The following is a 23,984-nucleotide window of genomic DNA, read 5'->3' as shown; positions in this document are numbered from 1 at the left end:
CAGGAGGAGATGGCTCAACCCCAGTGTTGGTGTGTAACATGATCAGGAAGCCACGTCAACCAGCAAGGCAACAGCTCAACTCCTCTGGAGGCCACATTGCATCTACACCAGCAGAACACTACTGCTCTACTCTCAACTGAATGGTCTGGGGAACTAATTCAGGAGGGTGCCTCCAAGGTCCACCATCCCAGCAGCTTGGAACTTAAAGTGGCAAGGAATCCCATACTACACTCGAAGAAAGGAGGGTGGCTATGCAGTGGAGAACCCGGATAAATGTCATCACTGAAGACAGTGCAATGGGTGACCATGAAACCCTATCCTGAAAAGCAGACCATTCCTGGTTTTTTCACACGGGACATGGCAGGGATGAGCAACAATTCCCTTCTGCTTTATCCATGTAGTCAATGGTGGTACAGTCCAGGATGGGCATGTTTATGAAGCAATGAGATCCCGAGGTTATTCACCTACAAGTGATCTTGTGGAACACCCCATCTCAATGGTGAGCATGTGTAGCCTTGGACTAGAAAGTGCAAGTCAACATGGCAGACAGTGTGGATTTAGAGTTAAAAAATACCTGGACAGGCACCACTTGCCACAGAGGGAGAGAAAAGGCCCCTGAAATAAAAATTAAGAAAACATACCAGTTAAAGTCGTACCAAATTCTGGAGAATTGCCACAGGTGGTAGACAAAACCATGATATGATGAAGATAGTGGGAGATAAACATACTGGGAATGGTCCACATGCTGGACTGGAGAATCTCCTCCATCAGATGACGAATACAAGAGGAAGGAAAAAGGTGAGACATCTGATTTGATGGGAGGAAACATGGAACGAGGCAGGGAAGAATAGGCAAAATAAACAAACAAAAGGTGGATGCAATTTGTAAGGGTAGAAGGAGAAAGATCACAAAGGGAGGAGGATTGTCACGGGATAAATAGATGGTTGCGCATACCCAAAAAAGATGCAGTATGTGCAATATAACAATGAAAGGCCCTGACCGGACACAGAAGTTTATCCAGATCCAGTTGAGGGTAAAGATGGGATAATAGAAGGTAAGGATATAGGAGAAAAGGATGAACAACCCTCCCAAGCAGCTGAGGTTTTAAGGTGAAAGGAACAATACGGATAAAGGAGAAGATAGGCAGAGTGATAAAGGGTACGTAATACGTCTATGTCAAACACATCTGACTGTCGATGACCACATGCCAACAGAAGAAGGAAATAAGTTTTAAGGGACAGACAGAACAAGGAGTACGAGAAAAGTGGTTCAAATGGAGGTAAAGTGAGGGCATGGAAGACCCAATTAATGTCCCAATCCGGAGGGGCAGGACATTTGAAGGAATGCATGAGCGCAGTAAGAACCGGAGAAAGGAAAACCTTACAATATCTGGAAAAATGGAAGGTTTGGGATAGGGCTGCCCAATATCCTAAAAGCGAGGAAACCAAAAAAACACAGTCAAACAGCCAGGTGAAAAATTCTGTAACATGAGCCACAGATGGCTTGTCAGCAGGAAATATTCTGTTAGCAGACCAACAGTGAAAGACTTTCCACTTACGTTAATAGACTTCTAAAGAAGACAGCCATAAGAAACCAGATAAAAAGGAAGCAATTCGACATGCAAAACCAGATCCTCTTGCCAAGGCCTGGACAAAAGCCAGGCGTGAAAATAGAGGACAGGGAGATTGGGATGTAGGAAATTGGATCAAGGTTGACAGAGAAGGGAGGGAGAAAGTGAAAGAGGACTTGGAGCAGATGCTGTAACCTGGGAAATCAAGGTTGTGCCAGCGAAAAGGGTGCTATCATGAGGAGTAGAATGGACCAGAGAAATCACCCGAAACAGCAACCGGATTGGAGGGTATACATACAGGTATTTGTGTGACAAATCCTGGCTGAAAGCATTGACTGCCAAAGCCTAGGGATGTGGTACAGGTGACCAAAAGAGGGGCAAACTTGGAATTGAGGGTCGTGGTAAAAGCATCTAATTGGGGAGAACCCCCAACGATGGCAATGGTCCCAGAAAACGAGAGGATCCAATGCCCACTCCACAGGATAGGATCTGGTACAGTCGCGAAAGACAATCTGTGACAAGATTGAAAACACCAGGTACAACACCTGTGATAAAACGAATGTGACGTGCATGGGCCTAGTATAAGAGCTCCAACATCGAAAAACAGAGCTCTCTCACCTGGGTGCCCCCCTGATGGTTAAAGTGTGCCACCACCATAGAGTTGTCCAAATGAACTATCACCAGACAATGATGGATGAAAAGAAGGAAGTGATGTAAAGCCCAACATACCACCAGAAGATTGAGAACACTGATATGCATGATAGATTTGTCTGCAGATGAATGGCTTGAAGCTTCCTGTTGATTGATCCATGACCCCAACCTTGAAGGGATGCATCCATGAACAAAGCTAGATCCAGATGTGGGGGAGTAAGTGGCATGCCCATCAATGTATGAGCTTTGTCCAGCCACCAGTGCAGATCATCTCGCAGGGAAAGAGAAAGGGAGACAATAGTGGAAAGAAAATCTCAAGCAAGGTTCCATCTGTTATGAAGCACCCACTGCAAGGATCTCATGTGGGCACGAGCAAGAGGGATAAGTGTAGTCATGAAGGACCACATCCCTAAAAGAGCTGAAGACATAAAGGAGAAGGCATGCCATGACTGATACCGGTGTCGAAAAAGACCCCTAGATGGACCAGGCATTGTGTAAGTCGAAGGAATGACTTGTCCAGTTTGATCAACCAGCCCTCTCAAGCTGCCACAAAAAGGAGTTGGTATATATGAGTGGCTGACTCATGTTTGAAATGAGGCAGCAGGAGCCAGTCATCCATGTATTAAGGAAAACCACCCTGAAATGGACAAATCGAAAATAAGATCGAGACTGCTGGTCAATAAGGATGTGAAGGTAAGCATTGGACACATCCACAATCACGGCAAAAATGCCCATCTCAAGGTGAGAAAAGACTCCATGGTAAACTTGGGAAGTGCGATAAAGTGTTTGAGGTGAGATAAATTGATAACTAGCCGCCAATCTCTGGTTTTCTTGGGGACCATGAAAAGACAGGATTAAAAACCCCGAAAGGGTAGCCAACTGGTTCAATAACCTGTTGCAAAAGCAATTATCGAACCACCTCTGACAGATGCTGGCACGCCATGGGATCTGGAGGAAAAGAAAAAGAAATAGAGCAAGGAGAGAGAGGAGGAGGGGAAAGCAACTGGAGAACAAATCCTTCTGACATTGATCCTCGATGAAGGGACATCAATGAAAAAGAAAGTTTAAAAGTTCAGCTCCTACTGGCCCCAAATCCAGAGGGTAGTCACCTGTACTGTTAGCAACTGATGTTTCGTCATTGAGGGAATTGACGAGAAGAAGTACCCCGACTAGCAGGAATGGGTAAAGGTTGGGAGGATGAAGGACAGGAGATGAGAATAGGGGGCATATGAGGCTCTGAATGACACAAACAAGCAACAAACGACGTGAAGGTGGATTGCTGACAAGCTGATGTAACCCGAGGCTCGATAGTTTCTGGGACAGCACCAAAGGTATGATGTCACAAAAATGGAGCATGACGTAAGTCCTTTAGATACGGAGAGAGTGTAAACTGTTCCAGGCCAATACAGTGTGCCTACCAATAAGGTCCCAACAGCAAAGAAACTACCTTTGTAATGCCAGAACCAAGGAAAAAATGCAGGCTAATGTAGAGGAGACAATGTACAGGGTATCCACATAAAACTCCTCAGGAGTTCTGTGGAGTGCCTCAGAAAGGAGATGTATGGAAGAAAGATACCGTAGGAGAGTGTTTAGGGTAAGACAATGGCGAGAATATTGGGCATGGGTAAGACTAACAATTTAATCAGGAGCCTCCCCTCCAAAGAGATAACAATGAACCCAACAAATGCTGATCCAAAAATGGATAGTCAGCATGATAGTAAGAAAGGGCATGCTGATCCCCTCACTTAATTGAGAGACAAAGTCATAAGCATGTACCCGAATATCTGGGGAGGGATGAAAAACCAAAAATGGTTGAAAAGAGTTTTCATGTTATAAAGAAGGTTGAGGGGAATAAGATATAGGGGAAAGGGATAAAACATCACAATCCTGAGACACAAAATCCATGAAGACCGAATTGGGCCTAGATGATTCGTCAAGTAGCAAATGGGAAGAAATGGCAAACTCTGGAGTTGGAAAAATAATTTAGAATTTCTGTTGATTCAGGAGGAGCCTGGGCGACGTCAGAGTACAAAGGTTGACCCATATAGCATTGAATCTCCCAACATATAAAAGCAGAAAGATCTACCGTCTGGTCGTACTCACCTAAGGCCTGTTTGTTTGTTTTGAATTTCACGCAAAGCGACATGAGGGCTATCTGCGCTAGCCATCCCTAATTTAGCAGTGTAAGACTAGAGGGAAGGCAGCTAGTCATCACCACCCACCACCAACTCTTGGGCTACTCTTTTACCAACGAAGAGTGGGATTGACCGTCACATTATAACACCCCCACGGCTGAAAGGGTGAGCATGTTTGGTGTGACGGGGATTCGAACCCGTGACCCTCAGATTGCGAGTCGAGTGCCTTAACCACCTGGCCATGCCGGGCCTCCTAAGGCCTGAGAAACAACATTAGTTGTTGGTGTGACTCCCAAAGTGGTAATGTGAACTTTGGAATTCATAATGCAAAACAGAACTCACAAGTGATCAAGTTTTGCCAAAGTAGATAGTGACAAACTGAACTGGTGTATAGTAGAAAAGAAATTAAAAATTAAGTTAATAAAGAAACCACTTTTAGTAGGAAAAAAATGTTCCATTGTCACATGGTAGCACAAAAAAACAACAACAAAAACATCTGAAATCGAACCCTGCCAAACGAGAAGTGAAGGTTCGGTAGAGCAGTGTAGAGGGAGTCACATGCATCACGTGAGCATGTCAGGCTATTATTGGTTAAGAGATGATGCATGATGATTTGCATGAGAGACATGTTGGAACATGATATTTCCAACAGAGGGGGTGTGCAAGACTTGTGGCATGCGTTATGATAAGTTCGCATATAGAGGGCAGCACTGAAAGAGAATAGCTAATTTTTTGAGAGGAGGTAAGTACCTCCAAACAAATTATTCAGCAAGGCTAACTGAATTTCAAAACTAATACATTTAGTCTTTCTCAAGTTATTGAATAAACCTTTTTTATAGTTGTGAGACTTTACAGCTATAGCATTTGGACCTGCAAAGTAAAAATAGGTTTTTCTTACAAATTTAGATTTGAAAATCTTAAGTTTACTATGAAATGCTTTAGGTAGTTATAATGTTTTTTGTTATAATCACAATGATACATTTAGGCAAGTCTAATGAATTTTAACAAATACATCACTTAATTAAAGTGCAACAATAAAATCTTTATTAAAGAAACAGTGCTATATATATAAAGTTTTGAGCTTCTATCACTAGTTCCATCAATAAATGTATTTCAAAGTTATTGTGTTTGTGTGTATTATCTATTATGATTCTCTTTGTAATGCTTTTGACTTATATGTGATACCAATAATGTATATATAGGTTAGAAGCCATGAAGTTAGTTTTAGTGTAAGAATTTCTAGTAATTTATTTTAATGAATGGGTAAAGGCAACTTATGAGTCTAAAACAATTATGAAATGATCAGTATTGTCAGCTTCAATCATAAAAATTTTATTTGTCCATTAGATGGATCACTGATTATTTAAGTACTTTTTTTTGTCAACATTTTTCAAAAACTAGATCTTCAACTAAAAAGACTAAAGCAGTTAGCTAACATTTACTTGTTTATACCTCATAGAATGAAAATATCAAGTAATTAAATGCAACGTATTATATTAGGCCTGAGTAGAATGAAATTGGAAACTTTTGTCTTCAAGAAAGGAAATTTGAAATCCAGCAATTTCTAGTCATTTTCAATCCAACTTGATAATAAAAACTGAAACAAAAAAGCATACCTTTTCATCCATTAAACGATTAAGAATTTCTAGCTTATGCTGAAGTTCAGGGGAGTTAGTACCTTCCAAATCTATAAAAAAAAAGGTTGCACACTTGACTGTATATACTATAAAAGTCACACAGTTATTTCTAATTTTTATATTTTAAATTTAAGAGCTAGAAGTTTTCTGGGAGTTCTATGTTTTAACACATACTGCATCTATTAATTCATATTTACAGTTCACATCAATACTAAAATTCGGTTCCCTACACTATATTTAAAAACTTAAGGAACCAGAGTATCATATACATGCTACAGATGTCTAGCTATACAGAATAAATGAAAACATACTTTCATTAGCTGAAATTATTATTATTACTTCTTTCCCTAACATAATTTTAAAAAAGTGTACTTGGAAATCCAAATATTAATGTAGTACAGTATCGGTTACAACTTCGTTTTCTGTATTACACATAATTATGTTGATGATTTTTCATTTCTTTCAAATGGTTTAACAAATAACACATTTAAGTGACATACCATCAAGTAAAGAGAAACCATAATACTTTAAATTCCTCAGTACTCTTTTTCAGAATACATAACTTTGTCTACCTAAACCATTATAAGCCTTCACCTCCCAAACAAAAACCTAAAGGAGGGGATTTAAAGTCAGTGACCAAAAGTCAGTATCAGAATTAGTATTGAGTAATATCTAATTGAAATAACATAGCAAAAATGGAACTATTTTGATACCAATCCAAATCAATAGGGTCAACAGAAACAAGATGACAGATGTTTATATTTTGTCCAGAGAGGGTGCTGTCATGTACAAAAAAAAACGTTTTTGCATAGAAAAATGAGATGATCATAAAAAGTCATTTTAGCATGTTTGATTATTATAAGAGAATTTCATGTAGGTTATAATTCTATTTTAACATAATGACTTTTTATAGAATCATTTCTGAAAACAAAACCAAAAATGCAATCAACTGAAAAAAGGTAAAAAAAACACACCAGAATTACCTTATCATTTACTATAATGCAAGTATAAAGCTTTGAGTGTTCAGACTAGTTTTAAACGAAAAAATATCTTCATACAGAAATTCATGACATATCAAAACCTCTAAGTAATACCATTCATAACAGCAGCACACTCTCCAGACAAAATGTAAATATAAGCTATTTTGTTTCTGTTGACCCCATTGACCTGAAACTGGCATTAAAAATTCAATTATTTTATGTATTTTAATGAGATACTACTTTAATATTAATTCTAGTACTTACATTTCGTCACTGATCATGCTATCCTTGTTTATTAGCAATGCATTAGCTTTAAGCCTACATCAGACATAAGAGGACAGTGCACACACTGATAACTCTCGAGAAAAAATCCATCATTGTCAAAATAAAAGAATTATAGCACCTAATTATACAAACTATCACCTCAGTTTTCTTCTGGAACAAAACTTGAATTGTTAGTAAATAAAATATGCCTTTATATTAAACAGACAACAAAAGAAGAAACCCTTTATTTTCATATTAAAAAAGGATACTACTTTATACCTGAAATCCTGTAATACATTAAACACACCACTAATAAAACAGACATCTAATTAACAATAGTACTCATTAATCGTCCTTATTACAAATGTTTTGGAGCATTTCTACTCTTGATGCAAAATGTATTTGCTCATGAGCAACTGAGAATTAGAGTTTTGAGTATATTGTTACGTATCTGCTTGTTTGTTAATTTCCGGTAGAAATCTTTCCGATGAACTTCAGCGATACAAGTCCTTTCTTGATTAAACCATTTTATTCTTTCTCGATACAAACTTTTAGTAAACAGTAATTCCACAGTCAGTACATTTCTTGTCACTTTAAACTTAACAACTTTTATAATACACGCTATAAATCACAGCGATTAACAATCTCGATAACTTTGCTCTCTCCGAGTGCAAAACGCACACTAGCTCAAAACAAAATCGTAAATTACCCGAAACTCACCGTGACTACTGTTCACTTAAACCCCACTGCCTTTTCTCTGCCAGGCTTATATACTAACAAAGAGGCATCACCAACATTCGCAGAGTTCCCAAATATTCGAGAAATTCACCACGCATGCTCCTAGCATCATGCGACTTCCACTGTCGTAACAATATGAACTTGTATCAGTCCAGCTATATTGATGATAGCTAATGTTATCCAAAATGCTTTTTTATGTTTCTGGGTGTGAAAACCATTTTGGTGTGAATTTACATATATATATCTTTCTGCTTATTCAAGTCAAAATGGAACATTTGAGGCTATCTAAATTTCCTGTTAGGATTAACACTGTAGATTTCTTCATTTTCTATTCATTTGAGATGTTAAATAATATATATATTTTCTCATCATACAAAAACAAGTACCATACCATCAATATATGAGAGCTGCAGTTTCAAATTATATCAGCTCTCATAAGACCAGCTGGATCAATGACAAACAATGTTATTCAGAGACAATTAGAAGAACCATCAACAGTTGTTCAGTATCTATTGAAATAATATTCAATTTTTGTCTGTCCTGAAAATGCATTCACACATTCGTATCTAAATAGCATGCACATATACTTCATTTCAACAGTTATAACCAAAAGGCAGATGTAATATTAATACTTTAATTGACATTTTGTAAAACAACATATTAAAAACTTATCAATGTTTTCAAAAAGGTCTAGCATTAGATCATTGAATAACACTATAAGTTTATTTATTTATAATATTAAGTACAGTAAAGTTTAGCCCTAACTCAACTAAAGGAAAACCATGCACAAGTTACTATGTTAATTTATCTCTTTTATTAAATTTAGGCTGCACTTCATATAGGCTTAGCTAATGTTAGATCTAAGGCAAGTAGACTTACAGATTTTGGTGTCTGAGATTAAATTCTTTTGCAATATTCTAGAAATCCTGTATTTAAAGAAGTATTGTTGCAAGAAAAATACTACCTTGACTACAAATGTTTTGCAGATCTCTGCTAGTTACCTATTACAGACAACGGATAATATTAAGAATACACCACCTGATGCATAACGATCAAGATTGGTTATTTATAATTCCTTATTACAGGTTACATGCAACCTCAGATATTCATCAATTAACATAGAAGGATCACTATAAGCTACTTACAATTCCTTTTAACAGGAAACATATTTCATTCAGTATTCACAAATCAAAAAAGAAGGACCCTAGGGAGTCCATTACTCCTGCAGAACCAAGTGAAACAATAATTCACAAGTTGCATGTCCTTATAAAGGGCAATTTTCATGAGGCTAATCATATATCATATAGAAACTGCATGCAGAAGTAAGCATTTAGCATATATAACTAGTTAGCTGACATAAATCATTATTTACAAAAAACTGCATGCAGAAGTAAGCATTTTGCATATATAACTAGTTAGCTGACATAAATCATTATTTACAAAAAACTGCATGCAAAAGTAGGCATTTTGCATATATAACTAGTTAGCTGACATAAATCATTATTTACAGGAAATGGTGCATTTTCAATTTCATATTTTTTAACTCTTTCTGTACCACAGGGGGTGCCTGCCTACTGACTTTTTATGTTCTCCCAGTAAAAGTATAAAACCAAATTGTATGAGTCAGTACAAAGTTTTTCTATAAAAAACAAAACACAAACACTGCAAGATTGACAAAATTTATCAATGACCAATGAACTCACCTTTCATAATATCACAGATACCAATATTGGATGTCATAGCATAACATTTTTACAACAATATATTTGTACAAGACAAGTTTATATCTAATAGTTATAATCTGTTTTTTAAATACAAAGCCTTTGTATTTGTGTGTTATTTGAATTTAAAAATGTAAGAATATATTCAATAAAAAATAATATATTTTATCTGAATAGTCTGTTGTCACAGGCATGCCCAATCACTCCTCACTAATGTACTATACAATTTTGGATATACTGTATGTTATGCTTATAGCCAGCTTTTTATTTAAAGAATTTTACCATTGTTTACAATTTCTAATCTCAATATGAAAATCACTTTGCACATGGAGCAGTCAACACTCTGATTCTATATATTCACAGTCAAATCTTTAGCAAAAATACTTAACCAAAAAATCTGATTTTCTGTGTACAAAAGACTTGTAATGTTTTCTGAAAGCTTAGCAAATTATGTAATGATAAATAAGATATATCAGAGTTATAATATGGAAACCATGATGGTTACTTTGTGGTTACAAGATCGATTACTGAGCCCATATGGAAAGAGTTAAGGGCTACATATGACAGGTGATACTGATTAATAGAGAAGAAACCCTGTTGGCTATTTATAATTGTTTATTAAAGACAACATAAGACAGGTGTGCATAAATTAACAGGGAAAAAATTACTAATGGCTATTTATCAGTGTTTATTAAAGACAACATATGACAGGTATTCACCAATTAGCAGAGAAGAATCCCTATTGGTTACTTAATATTGTTTATTAATAACTACATGTGACATGTGTTTAAAAGTTAACAGGGAAGAATACCTGTTGGCTCCTTATTACTGTGTAACATATGACACTGCATGTTAATATGATCTACCCGATGTTATCTTACAAGTAAGTTTAGTTTCTTGTCAGAGCTATGCATTTTCCTTCTATTTCATATAAAATCTTACATACACATGGACTCACCAAATGGAAGCTCAAAATGAGCCTCTATTAAAATGCTGTGCCCAGTTGGTGTTTTTGTACCAATTATATCTCCATCATTCATCACCAGCTCTGCATCTAAAGAGAGCCATTGCCCTTGCCCCACCTAAAAACACAAAAATAAATGTGGTTAAAAGTGATCAAAAGATACTTTTACACAGTTCTTTTTCAAAAACGGTTTAACCCTATTGCCACGAGTATCCTTTACTGCACATGACACAAAGTATTAGTGCCTTACATTCAAAATTTTATTAAACTACTTTTTGTTTATGTTATAGCAATTAGAATAGCATAAAATCTTAACTAATAATCCATATTTTAATAGTATATAAGATTTAAGTTCTCAATTCTGTAATACAATATTTAAAAACATCCTGAATTTCCCTTAGTGTGATACACGTGACACTTTTTTTCTAGGCATCTTCTCTTCTTTATTTTATCCACCACCCCTCCAAAAAGTATGAACTTAAACGTAAATTACTCACTATAAAGTTGTCATTGCTTAGACAAACCGTAATTTTTATAGCCTTCAATTTTGTTTGGTTACAGAGCTATCAAATAAAAAATCAGACCCCTCCTGCCACACCCACCTGTCACATCCTGTATTTCAGGATTTGTTAATAGTTCTCTCTTTATGTTTAATTATATATTACCTATAACCAATAGAAAGCCAAATTTTTCATTTATCAAATGATATATAGTATAACATTGTGTTTTGAACAGATAAACGTCAATTTCACTCAGAGTACAAGCTCTGTTTCCTGAGAAAGTTAATGACAAGCTTGGATGAATTTGTAAAAGCTCTTTTTGCATAGTTAGAAAAACAGAAACATTTTGAGTGTTAGGGGAAATTGTCTACTTTTTGCATGTTATTAGTCTATGTCCTTTGGTAGATTATTCATTTAAATACAAATTATTTTGTGCACTACTACCATTAGTATAGAAAAAGCAGGGTTAAGTGTCATCGAGAATTGACAGCAAAAAAAAGAACATTAGGTAAGTACTTTACTTCTTGTTTTTCATGTTTATTCTTTATTTATTATTATAAAAGTAATTAAAATGTAAAAATAGGGATCTTTTTAGGTTAGTTAAGATTATATTGGGTAAAATAAATAATAAGCAAAATGTTTCACCAGGCACGAATGGGAGCAGCTCATAGTAGCATGTGGGTAATGTAATTCGACAGTGTAACATAAACTGCTCATTTCCTGAGTGATTTACAGCTTATAATAGCATGAATAGTAGTTATACATAGTTCAAAGGGCAATCAGAAGGGCATTAAAACAATAAAATTTATTATAAATCTATGTATACTGTTATGAGCCTAAGGTTATTTAGGATAAATGAATGTAGTTTCATGTTACAATTTGAAGTCATTCTAAAAAAGAAAAAAAAGAAAGAAAAAAAAAGGTAATTTAGATTTATTTCTATTTTTTTTCGGTGGTTACAAGGTCAGTCAAATTAATTAATCCTATATAGACATAGGGTAGAAAAAATAAAAAGTTTTACTGAAAAAAACCTTTTGAAATGTATTGAGGAGGTTTTATGGATTATACAAAGGAAATTTGAGATTTTTGAGATGAAGAAAAGTATTTTCAAACTTAACATGAAACTTATTTTGCACATGGACTATTCAAAACAAATACTCAATATATTCATGGACAAATCTTTATTTTACTTTATTAAAAATACTTCACTAAAAATATAATTTATGCCAAATTTTGTGAAGATATACACACTATATTGAAAGTTAGAAGTATTAAATCTATAAAGACTTTAAACGAGTACAAAGAGGTCACATGTTTAGTCAAATTGACTGAGCCCATGTTGAGACAGTTAATTAGCAAATAGTTTGTACTGTTGCTTTTATTTGCGAAATAGTTCTAAATAGCTATTTTTTGTAAGAACAAATGTATCAAGGCAGATAATTAGTATACAGGTTCTACCAAGATACTTAATTAACATATTCTATTACGATATTTAATCAGTAAACATCATATCACAGTACCTAAGTGCTTAAAACATTATTCAATAATAGTTATTTGATAAATTTAACATTTTCTGGTAAGGAAAATGTATTTCCGATTGATACTCACCCCTTTACACAGGAAGCTATCTTCTCCATGAATCTGCCTTAGAGATTTCTATGCCACCAGCCTTTAGTCAACTCCTACATAAACTTATGAGATTTCTCGTGATTTATACTACTGCATAATGAAGTTATTATGCAACAAATCCCCTCCACCAATAGGAGGATGACGCAGCTTTCCTGCACACTAGCTCCCTCTATGACGAGACAAGGAATACTAAGTTGCACCAGAAGTGGAGAGGAAGGGTGAGAAGTGTGTATAGAGGTGAGTATTTATTGGAAATACATTTTCAGGTAAGGAAAATGTTAACTTCTGAGGTGATACACATCTCTGTACACAGAATGCTAGAATCCCACATTGAAATGGTGGAGGGACCAGTGTGAAAGATACCTAAATGAGCTCCCTTCAGAAAGCACATGAAGGAAACTGATAGAGAGTTATCAATGAACGACAGGGGGCTTTATAGGGAGACTGCATCAAATCTCTTCTATGGCTCACACTGTACCAAAATTGAAAGAGAGGAAGAGGTAAAAAAAGCCCTCTGTGTTGTGGGTTATGGGCAGAATAAGAACATGGCAATGTGAAGACTTGCACACAAGAGGTCAGAGAGCTAACCACATGTGAGAACTTGTGTAGGCTGTTCTTACTCCGATCCAACACCAGACCACCCAGGATCCAACATCTGAGCAGCAGTAGAATGGAGGATGCTGGTATAAGTGGAAATATATGAGGGATGACCTGCACTATACTGAGAGTGCCACCTTTTGTGCACCCCACCCCAATGGCTAGGAACTGGTAAGTGGTAAGGGTCTGCCGGATAGGTCTTTTACCGAAGACAGTGCAATGAGTAACCTCGTAAACCTATTTTGAAAAGTCAGCAAGCATGTGCCAGGGAAACAGGCACAGCACCCCCTGATGTTTGCATTTTCCATGGTAATCCAGTAGATAAATATGAGAATATACCATAATGATGCCTCAAGTGGTCTTATGAAACACCCATCTCAACAGCAAGCATACATAGATCCATGGAAGATGGAATGAGCACTTTTCAATATCCAGGCTCAATGTAGACTTTTGGGAAAAGTGTACCCTGGCAGGATCCTGAGAGCAAATGCTAGAAACAAAGAGGAATTTACACACTCATCCAAAGACAGTGGGCGATGAAGTTATTCAAGGTAGTCTATGTACCAGTTAGAATGATTTTGTCCAGCAGCACATGAAAATGAGTTGTGACTTATCTGATGGGATGAAATACAGACCATCAGTGAGCAACAGCCATAAAGGAGGAAGAAACCAAAACAAGAAAGTGGCAGACCATACCAATAAAGACAGAACAAGTTTAGTCCCAGGAGGAAGAAGAATCCCAGAGAATGTAGAATGGGAGACCCCAAAAGTGAGAGGTAGGAGAGAAGTAGCAATGAACAGTATTAACAAGACAGAAATGTCTGTCTTGGTCCCAATGAGCATAGAAGGACAGGAGAGAGGAGAAGAGTAGCGGTCTGCCCAACGAGCAGTTGATAAGAATACAAGGACAATGAAAACTGAGGGAGAAGAGACATTGTGCAAGCAGAACACTGTCCAGGCAAAAGAGGAAGTCCACAACCCAGTGCATAGTATCTGGTACATGGCAGGCAGGGAATCAACCCAATAAGAATAGGCCCAAGTAGAAAGGTCCAGAGGTTGAATGCAAGAGGTTCTGGAATGGATGACATTATGATGACTAACTTAGGAAATACGAATTGTTGGAATGGAATCTAACAAAATGAACTATGAGTGGTAAGAATAAAAACACACTCAACCATCTACCAGAAGGTCAACTGCATCATTATGCAGAGAGGACTTGTCCTGAGACCAAGTGCTGAATGGAGGATAGATGGTCAGGGATGTTTCCCAACCAGAGGGGGAGTATATGTGAAGAGGTGTACGTCCAGCTTTGGTGGAGATAATGGGATATAGATGGTGATAGGGAATCAGTCCAACCACCCATTCAGAGATGAGAATGGAGGAAGGGACAGGAGAACCACTGAGGTCAAATAATCCCATGAGGCTTTCCTCTGATAATGCAAAGGCAACCAAGGAGGTGCATATGAGTGTGTCCTAAAGGGATAAGTAGTCTCCTTGAAGCCATGGTCACAAAAGAAAAAATTACACATGTAGAACGATTAAGATAGGTGTGAATCTCGATGACAGCAAGGTCCATTGATCACAGACAGATGGTAGGAAGCTGATCCCAGCCAAGAATGAACTTAAAACACCACCACAATGAATAAGATATTGACTGGGAGTGAGGAGTTGCTGGAAGTGGTGACAAACACAGTCTCAAAGAGATGTGGGACACAGATGAGAATAAAATGAGGAAAGGAAACAAGACGAAGGCCGAAGGGGAGAAAGAGAAATGTAGAGTGTGAAAAGCATAAATTCAGAGGGTGGACAGAAAGTATGATCACAGTCATTCAAACCATGATAGTCGACATTCTCAGGAAATGATGGAAATGGTAACAATGAGCTCAATGGGAATGATGCCAGGTAGAAGAGGATGGTAGTAATCAATTGGCAGGGATCCAAGAATGAAGAAGAGGTATGGTGGTGGAGGGTAGGGTTGGGAACAGTGTGGAAAGTGAAAAAAGTGAGGATAGGTAACCTCAGCCAGTGATTCAAACAAATTAGGAATACTACCATACAGCAGAGTAAACAGGCTAGGCAAAGGGCCAAAAAAATGTAAAATAAAAGTCAATTTGGGATAGCAGTGTATCCCCACCCAATAATCTACAGTAACAAGGAGGCAAGAGAGCAGGAAAAGTAGAAGGGAAACAGCTACAGTGGAGAAGGGAGGGGAACAAGAAACACTCATAAAATGAACTGGTGCATGGTGGAGTGCCTCAGAAATGAGGTGGAAGGCAGTGTGGTAAAAAAGATCAGGGAAAGATAGAAGTATTGGGTACCTGATAGCAAAAAAGTACTGCCCCCTCCAATGAAAAGGGCAATCCAGAACATGAAAGAGGATGCAGAATTATGAAAATCAAGGAAATAAGAATCAAATAGACAGAAAGGGAGAGGCATAATGTTGTCAAAATGGAAGTGGTCCAGGAATGGTAAAGGAAATGAGTTAGGGTTAGGATTAAGAAGTAGGGAAAAGGAAAAGAATATAACACAAACAGGAGAAATAAAAAAAAGGTGCATATCAGATAAACAAGGCTGAAAAATGCAAGTTGAAGTGCCTCTTCCACAGGGAGAGAAGTTCCCAGGCCCTAACCAGAAGAAGGAATAATCATATTCATCCTCCTCATTCACCTCAAAAATGCAAAGAATGCCTGAAAAAGAGGCTGAAACTGAAATACCTCATAGCATAAGGGATCCCACTATCCAATCCACAATAGCTGCTATGTCTTCCCCAGGAAATGTGCCTCCATGAGCCATCATAATTTCATAACCTGTGTGAGGAAGGTAGTCATTCACACAAGTAGTAGAAGACATTACATGAACAAGTGTTCATTGTTTGAATAAAAAGAAGAAAATTAAGTTCCCTCAACGTTGCAAATCTTAATAAATTGACAAATAAAAACATTTCTGATGTGTTCAGTGCCAAGAAATAGAATGAAGATCACAAGTGCAACACCACAGAGTGAGCTAGCGTGCAGGGAGGCTGTGCTGCCCTTCTACTAGTGGAGGGCTTTTGCTGAATAATAATGTCATTAAGCAGTAGCACAAATCATGAGAAATCTCTTAAGTTAGGTAGGAGTTGCCTAAAGGCCGGTGGTGCAAAACTCTAAGGCAGATGCACAGGGAGGATAGCTTTCTGTGTTAAGGGGTGAGAAATACATTTTCCTTACCAGAATTACCTTCGTATACATCATATCCAGATATTTAGTTGTTATAATGACATCAAACTTATAAATTCATGTCAGACACATCATATTAAGATCTTTGGAGAATAAATATTCCTCAGATAAGTTATTAGTTATTGTGTAACAAATAGAAAATTTACACTGATTTTACAGTAGCACAACATTACTATAGCATTTACTAGTTGTAATATGCTCACTGTAACAATAAATAGGTGCTATATTTATTAGTTGCTAGAAATTCAGAGTAACAATTAAAAACTGCTCCAACATTACTGTGATAATCAATGTTGTAACACACATTGTAACAGTTACATGTTGCTATGAAATCAATGATCATTACTTATTACTAAAACATTAAAAGCTTGCAACTGTGATTGTATAAAATCATTACAACAATATCTAGAAGCTACAAGTTTCATTGTCACAGTTAATAGCTATTACTTGTTACTACAAAATTAAAACCTTGCAACTGCTATAAATTCATTACAACACTAACTAGAAACTACAAGTTTCATTGTTATAGTTAATAGCTATTACTTGTTACTACAAAATTAAAACCTTGCAAATGCTATAAAACCATTACAACACTAACTAGAAGCTACAAGTTTCATTGTTATAGTTAATAGCTAGTATAATCTTATTGAAACAGCCATTGGTTCCTACAAATTCACTGTGTTTGTAATAATTAGTAGCTGTTATAACACTACTGACACAGATACTAGTTGCTACAAACTACCAAAGTATGTATTAGTTATAAATGGAGGTGTTCCAACTAACAAATTGAACAACTATCAGTCAATTGGCTAGACCACCATGACCAATATCAATTAAATGGTGTTGAATAATAATTAATTTAACAGAGCCAGCCCTAGATAATTTGGTTTAATTTCCAGAGTATCGGTGCCAATTATCATCCAATAATTAGTTCACAAGGTTAATCAGCAGTATTAGAGATAACCAGCACTGTCAGGTTTTTACGTATATATGGACAGGATTCTTTATAGTAGGTGTCTGTGACTTGTTGGCGATAAATTTCAACAATAAACAGACAGCATACAATCCACTTATTTTAAACTAATATATTCAAACAAGTCAAACTTATGTACAAAAAAAATTATTTACACTGTAGGTTATTACAGTTGAATCTAGAGCTTTAAATAATTAACTTTTCCCTCAAAGTCCACAATGGCTAGTTCAGTTACTTTAGAGCCTAATTGATGACACAAATAATTTCTTCTCTCCTCTGTTATCACAATACCATCAGTGATAAATTTACACATGTTACCCCGTGGGTTACCACAGTTGTGTCCAGAGCTTTAAATAATTCTATTTTTTGTCAAAAGTCCACAGAGCCAGGTTCAATTACTTCAGAACCAAACTGGCAAGACAAAGTATTCTTCTCTATCTCTGTTGTTACAATAAATGCTGTGAAACTCACTTCAAAATCACCACTATAGCTGTTGGTTATCCCAGTTGAATCCAGAGCTTTAAATAATTGTCTCTTTTATGTCGAGGTTCATACAGGTGGGTTCAGTTATGTTAGAACACCCTTTCACAAGACAAGTTCTTCTTCTTTATTTCTGTTGTTACAATATAAACTCTCACTTTATAAATCGCTCATTACAGCTAAACTGACAATCACATACTCTACATTCACTTTCACTAACTTATTTTCACTTAACAGATTCTGTTAGTTTAAGTATCTTTAAAAAGCAAAACTAAAAATCAAACCCTTAAAATATAAATATGAACCAACTTTACTCACTTCCTTGGAATACTGAACACTCATCAAAGGAAACCACTGACTTCCAATAAGTTTATCCCAGAGCATCCCTTTAGCCCAGACTTCAATAATCATTCCAGTGTCTACGCAATTAGTTTCACTGAAATTTATGAGAATTAAAATTAATTCTAAGGTGAAATCCAGTTTTCTACTGTTCAATTCCATATTTGTTTCTGCATTTCTATGTCCCTTGTACACTTTGTAAGCTGAAATTCAATGTTAAATCTTAAAAAACAATGTTAACATTATATATAAAACTTTTATGTATGAAAATACATTTACAAGTTTTCACATACAATCACTTACTGTATATTCTTGCATCTAATAATAAAACTATTATATGGTCAAACGAAAACCTAGATGACATTTTTATACTACTTTTAGATTACATACGAATTGTAAATGCTGAAGAAGGTTAAAAAACATAAACAATATAAAGGTTCTTAGATATGGTTTCCTCATTTTATGTTGTCACTGAATTTAAGACTCTATAAATCAAGGTTCCATGGATGAAAAAATTTTAAGGCTTATTCAATGCAAGTAACTTTTAAATAATTTGATCTCTGTGTTTACTGTGTTAATAGATGAGATATCATAATCTACTGAAAATAATTTCCTTATTTGTATATAAGCTCCTTTGTATTCACTATACGGTCAATCAAAATATTCTTCTCGTGCTTATACACTATAAAATACAAGTTGAATCCTCTCTATACACTATATAAACAGATATTGTTCTGTAATAATCTCTCTCTAAATACTTTCTTTATATTTAGATAATCTTATAATACACTTGATAAACAATATTTTCTACTATAAGCTCCCTGGAAATACACTCTTCAACTTTATATATCTTAAAACACACCTTCTCAATGCAGTTTATAGATAATCCTTTTCCAATTGAAGTTTACTGCAAATACTCTCCTCATCTTTATGTAAAATTAAAATAGATCTTCTACAAGTGATTTGTAAATATTCCTTATTCCATTACACACTCATTTTAAGTATGTTCTCCTTGATTGTTAGACCATTAACCTTTTTATGTGCCCATATGTTGATATATTATCTTTCTGTATATATGAATTGCAAATATACATGTGCACTACCCAAAGATACAAAAACCAAATGCCTTACAATATAAAGTCTTGTTCCCAACTTGGATTGTTCCCTTTAACTGCAACAGTTGTTGATTTTACATTTTGAAGTTTTAATGTTACATAGCTATTGTACGGACCTGAAAAAAAGATAAAAATGGCAATTGTTAACACACAAAACAAGAGCAAACAAATAAGAAATAAATAAAAATTCTATAAAACCATATCTAGAAATAACAAAACTACACAAAAACGTACTGTATATCACCACATCTATAGATATTAAAACTACATGAAAACCTACTGTATATCACCACATTTACAGATATTAAAACTACATGAAAATCTACTATATATCACCCCATCTACAGATATTAAAACTACATGAAAATCTACTATATATCACCCCATCTATAGATATTAAAACTACATGAAAACCTACTGTATATCACCACATTTACAGATATTAAAAACTACATAAAAATCTACTATATATCACCCCATCTACAGATATTAAAACTACATGAAAATCTACTATATATCACCCCATCTACAGATATTAAAACTACATGAAAACCTACTGCATATCACCACATCTACATATATTAAAACTACATGAAAACCTCATACATATTCCCACTAGAACTGGGAGTTTAACACAATTAATCAATTAATGTCATAAAAATAATCAACTAATCGAAAGTCAACATTTTCTCAAACAGAAAATGTATTTCCGATAGATATTTACCTAGCCTCACAAATAGCTTTTTTTGACTTATACTGCTCTCTGTATATGCAAATTTTCATTTGCCACTAGCCTTGATACTCCCACCTACTGTCATGTGTATTCACATGAGACATCTACATGCTATCATGCAAATAATTATGCAGCAACCCTCCTCCAATAGGAGTGCGACACAACTCCTATTGTCACTGGTGCACTCTCTTCCATGCAGCCAGTAATCATTTGAGATTAGACAGTACAAACAAAATCTACACCGGAAGTGGGGAAGTCAGGTGAGAAGTATTAGTGGAGGTAAGTATCTACCAAAAATGCATTTTCAGTGTCAAAAAATGTTAACTTCTGATATCTTACCTCTTGTCACAAATAGCTAGAATCCCACATTGAGTTGGTGGAGGGCCCAATGAGAAAATGATCTCCCTTTAGAAAGCGGCCAAAGGAAGACCATGGGGTGTGCAAATAAATGGAAGGTAACACCCCCATGGGAGACCGTATCACTTCTGAGCCAGGTACACTGTTTGCCCACGTGAAATTGTTGCAATAAGAGCAGAAACACAGAAGAGACTCCCCCACATTATCATGTATGCACATCCAACACAATCACCACCACATCTGCCAGAAACTGACATCCAGGGAATGGTAAGAAGATGGACAGCAAAGTGGGGGCGTATCTCCAGTCCATCACCAGACTGCATTGGGAATGTATCATCTAGTCTGCGATAGAAGGAAGGTACACAGCCACACATGTTAGGAATTATGTGGCTGTTCTAGCTCCAACTATCACCATATCCACTTGGAACTGACATCAAGGGAAGGTAGGAAGGATGGTACTTCAGCCAGAGGGGTGAACTGTACATTGGTGGAATGCATCATCCATCACCTTACAGCATCTGAAATTGTACATCAGATCTAAAGTAGGATGAGCATCAATGCCACCTACACTGGCAGAACACCACTGACACACTCTCAACTGAGTGGGATTGAGCAGAATCAGAAGGAAGCCTCCATGGTCCTCCAACCCAGTGGCTAGGAAGTGGAAGAGAAGGAGAGGGAAGCCAGGACACTTCCTTCAAAATGAAAAGTGACTGTGAGGTATAGGCAAGAGGAGGACACAGGATGCCCAAATCCACCTCCCATGGTATGAGAGGAAAATCATTGTCAGGGTTTTATGTATGTAGGTTGGAATTCTTTTACAGTAGGTGTCTGTGACTTGTTGGTGATAAATTTGAACAATAAACAGACAGCATACAATCCACTTATTTTAGAATAATATATTCAAAACAAGTCAAATGTGTGTGTACAAAATTCTTTGCACTATAGGATATCATAGTTGTATCTAAAACTCTGAATAATTCTCTTTTATTGTCAAAAGTCCACTCACGCTGAATATTCACATGAAGCTCCACCTTAAAAAGCAAAAAGTAATTAAATTGATCAACATGAATCATTAAATTTTGCAAAATGACAATTATTTTCAATTTTCTACATGCAAACTGAAATTTGCATTACACTTCTTGTATGAACCCTACTGAACAAGGTATATAGGTCACATTTCAGCACACTCAGTACTTCTTATAGTGTAGTACATTTCACCTGCTCACAATTGAAACTGCTATTCATATACATGTTGCAAACGGATTAGAGTACACACACAATTAATATGCAATGTTTTTTTAATAGCCTCATTCTTTCATTATGTTTTGTATGATCAAAGTTACACCAATACATTTTTGTAAAACAGTTTTCAAGCAGGATTGGATACATACTGTGAAATTCAACTTAAATTTGTGACACTTAATTACAACTCAGATACTTTAACAGTTGATCTATACAATATAGTAGAATATGTAACTGTCAGACACTAAGTATAGGGTGATTTGTTTATTAATTTTGTATTTTATAGCTGTAATAACTAACGTATGACAAGTGAATGGCGTGAAACTTAGCAACATTGGGAGATTGAAGTAGGCAGCAGCACAGTAACAAAGTTTGTGCTGGATTTTCTTTGTGAAACCCTGAAATATAATATTTTCAAATAGGGTCCCTTATGTCTATGGATGTAGGTTATCCTTGTTTTCATTGTCATCTGATTAGAACCTTTCTCTGGGATTAATAAAAATAAATATACACACGGTACAGTTTTAATTAATGATGCAGTAACTTGGGAGCTGTTTGGAATTTCCCACGGACAGAATTCTCAGTGTCACATGATATCACAGCAAGTACATAAAGAACACACACACACCAAAAATGTTGTTCTTCAAACACACACTGCAAATAATAATTTTCATGAACACCAAATTTACTCTTCTTCATATATGCCTGAAGATAAATTTTCCTCAAACTTACTTGAATTACAACTCTTTACAAATACACACACACACACACACACACAGAATTCTCGGTCTTCACATACACTTCAATTTCTGACCTTCTCTTATATGCATCAGAATTAATACCTTTAATTGTTGTATACATGATTTTAGGTCTTAATATACTCTCTTTAGAATTGTTGTTTTTATTAAAAATATCTATATTATTGTTAGTCTTCAAACACACAACATTGTAATCAGAATTTACAAGTAAATTGATAAACTCCTTCCTTTCAGGCACTCTTTTCTACATCACAAGATTTTACTTAGTAACATTCAAAATTTAATTAAGCTATTTTATGATCAATGTTTGCCAGTGAAATCAGCATTAAAATTTATACTATAGTTCAGAGTTTTATATTATATAAGTTTTAATTCCTTTACTTCAAAAAAAGCTTTAATGAAAAATTCTTAAAGTTTTGTTTTATTCTCTTGTGAGTCGCAAATTCACAAAACGTTAAATTTGCATCTTTGTAGTTTAAATACTTCTTGACTCATGCTAACCTTTCATATATAGAAAGTATCTAAGTTAATTGCTCTGTTTACATATTCTTCTTTCAAGTTCCTTAGGGCATGTTTGGAGAAAGGAGAAATAAATTTCTCTGAACTCTTGACAGATGCCACGCTCACTTTCTAAACATAAAGGTGTGATTTCTCAGCCAATTATATTTAGTCGAGCTAAATGTTTATAACATGAAAAAAAGCACTTTTAAAAATACATTCTCTTAACACTTATTTTAAAATTGGCACAAAGAATTATATAGAGAAGTAGTCAAACTGCTCTTAGCATTGTTGCTGCTTTTGCCCTTACCAGTTTAGTGATGTTTCTAACCTAGAAATACATTAGTTAGGTAGACAGTTGCATGGTATTTAGGTTTTCGTTTTATATTTTACTTAATTATGTGTTTTTTATGTTTTAAGACATAATTATGTTTTTATTTATATTTACGGTTTAATAATTTCTTTATATATATGCCAATGCCTCCTCGGTTCACAAGGATTAGTGTATTATGTGAATGCCACCACCGAGGGCTAATGTTTCTCTGCCCACTATACTGTAATATTGGCTGAGGATGTCCATTGATGTGTGTTGCAATAAATAACAATGCTAGATGACAGGAAAGGATAATAAAAGATTAAAATATATTATATGTGAAAATTTAAAAACATGCAATTAAGAATATAATGTAAAGAAGATGTTTTACAGTTATTTGACAAAATATTAAAAGGTATGTACATTTTTCCTGTCTTAATTTTAAACATTTCATTGTACTATACTATAGTATAAGTTGATACTTATACCATAGTATACCTAAACAAAGAACCCAGCATAAACAAACGAAAAATCAAGGAATCCATCTTAATTGAACAAAACAACCCTACTCT

At 35.5% G+C, this 23,984-nt stretch overlaps 1 protein-coding gene across 1 annotated transcript in view; it reads right to left on the bottom strand.

The window, feature by feature from the left end:
* The window catches only part of LOC106464147 (phorbol ester/diacylglycerol-binding protein unc-13-like), an 88,933-nt gene that overhangs the window by 30,708 nt on the left and 34,241 nt on the right, over positions 1-23,984 (bottom strand). Inside the window, exons 4-7 of the mRNA XM_022391827.1 lie at positions 19,525-19,624; positions 18,373-18,490; positions 10,655-10,778; positions 5,973-6,043 (exon numbers count right to left, since the gene is read on the bottom strand). Coding sequence (XP_022247535.1) covers positions 5,973-6,043; positions 10,655-10,778; positions 18,373-18,490; positions 19,525-19,624 — 413 coding nt within the window. The remainder of the gene's footprint in view (positions 1-5,972; positions 6,044-10,654; positions 10,779-18,372; positions 18,491-19,524; positions 19,625-23,984) is intronic.

The sequence above is a fragment of the Limulus polyphemus genome, unplaced genomic scaffold (genome assembly GCF_000517525.1).
Source record: "Limulus polyphemus unplaced genomic scaffold, Limulus_polyphemus-2.1.2 Scaffold1570, whole genome shotgun sequence".
NCBI classification, from domain to species: domain Eukaryota; kingdom Metazoa; phylum Arthropoda; class Merostomata; order Xiphosura; family Limulidae; genus Limulus; species Limulus polyphemus.
The sequence above is the reverse complement of the archived record's forward strand: the minus strand, read 5'-3'. Positions and strand labels throughout refer to the sequence as shown.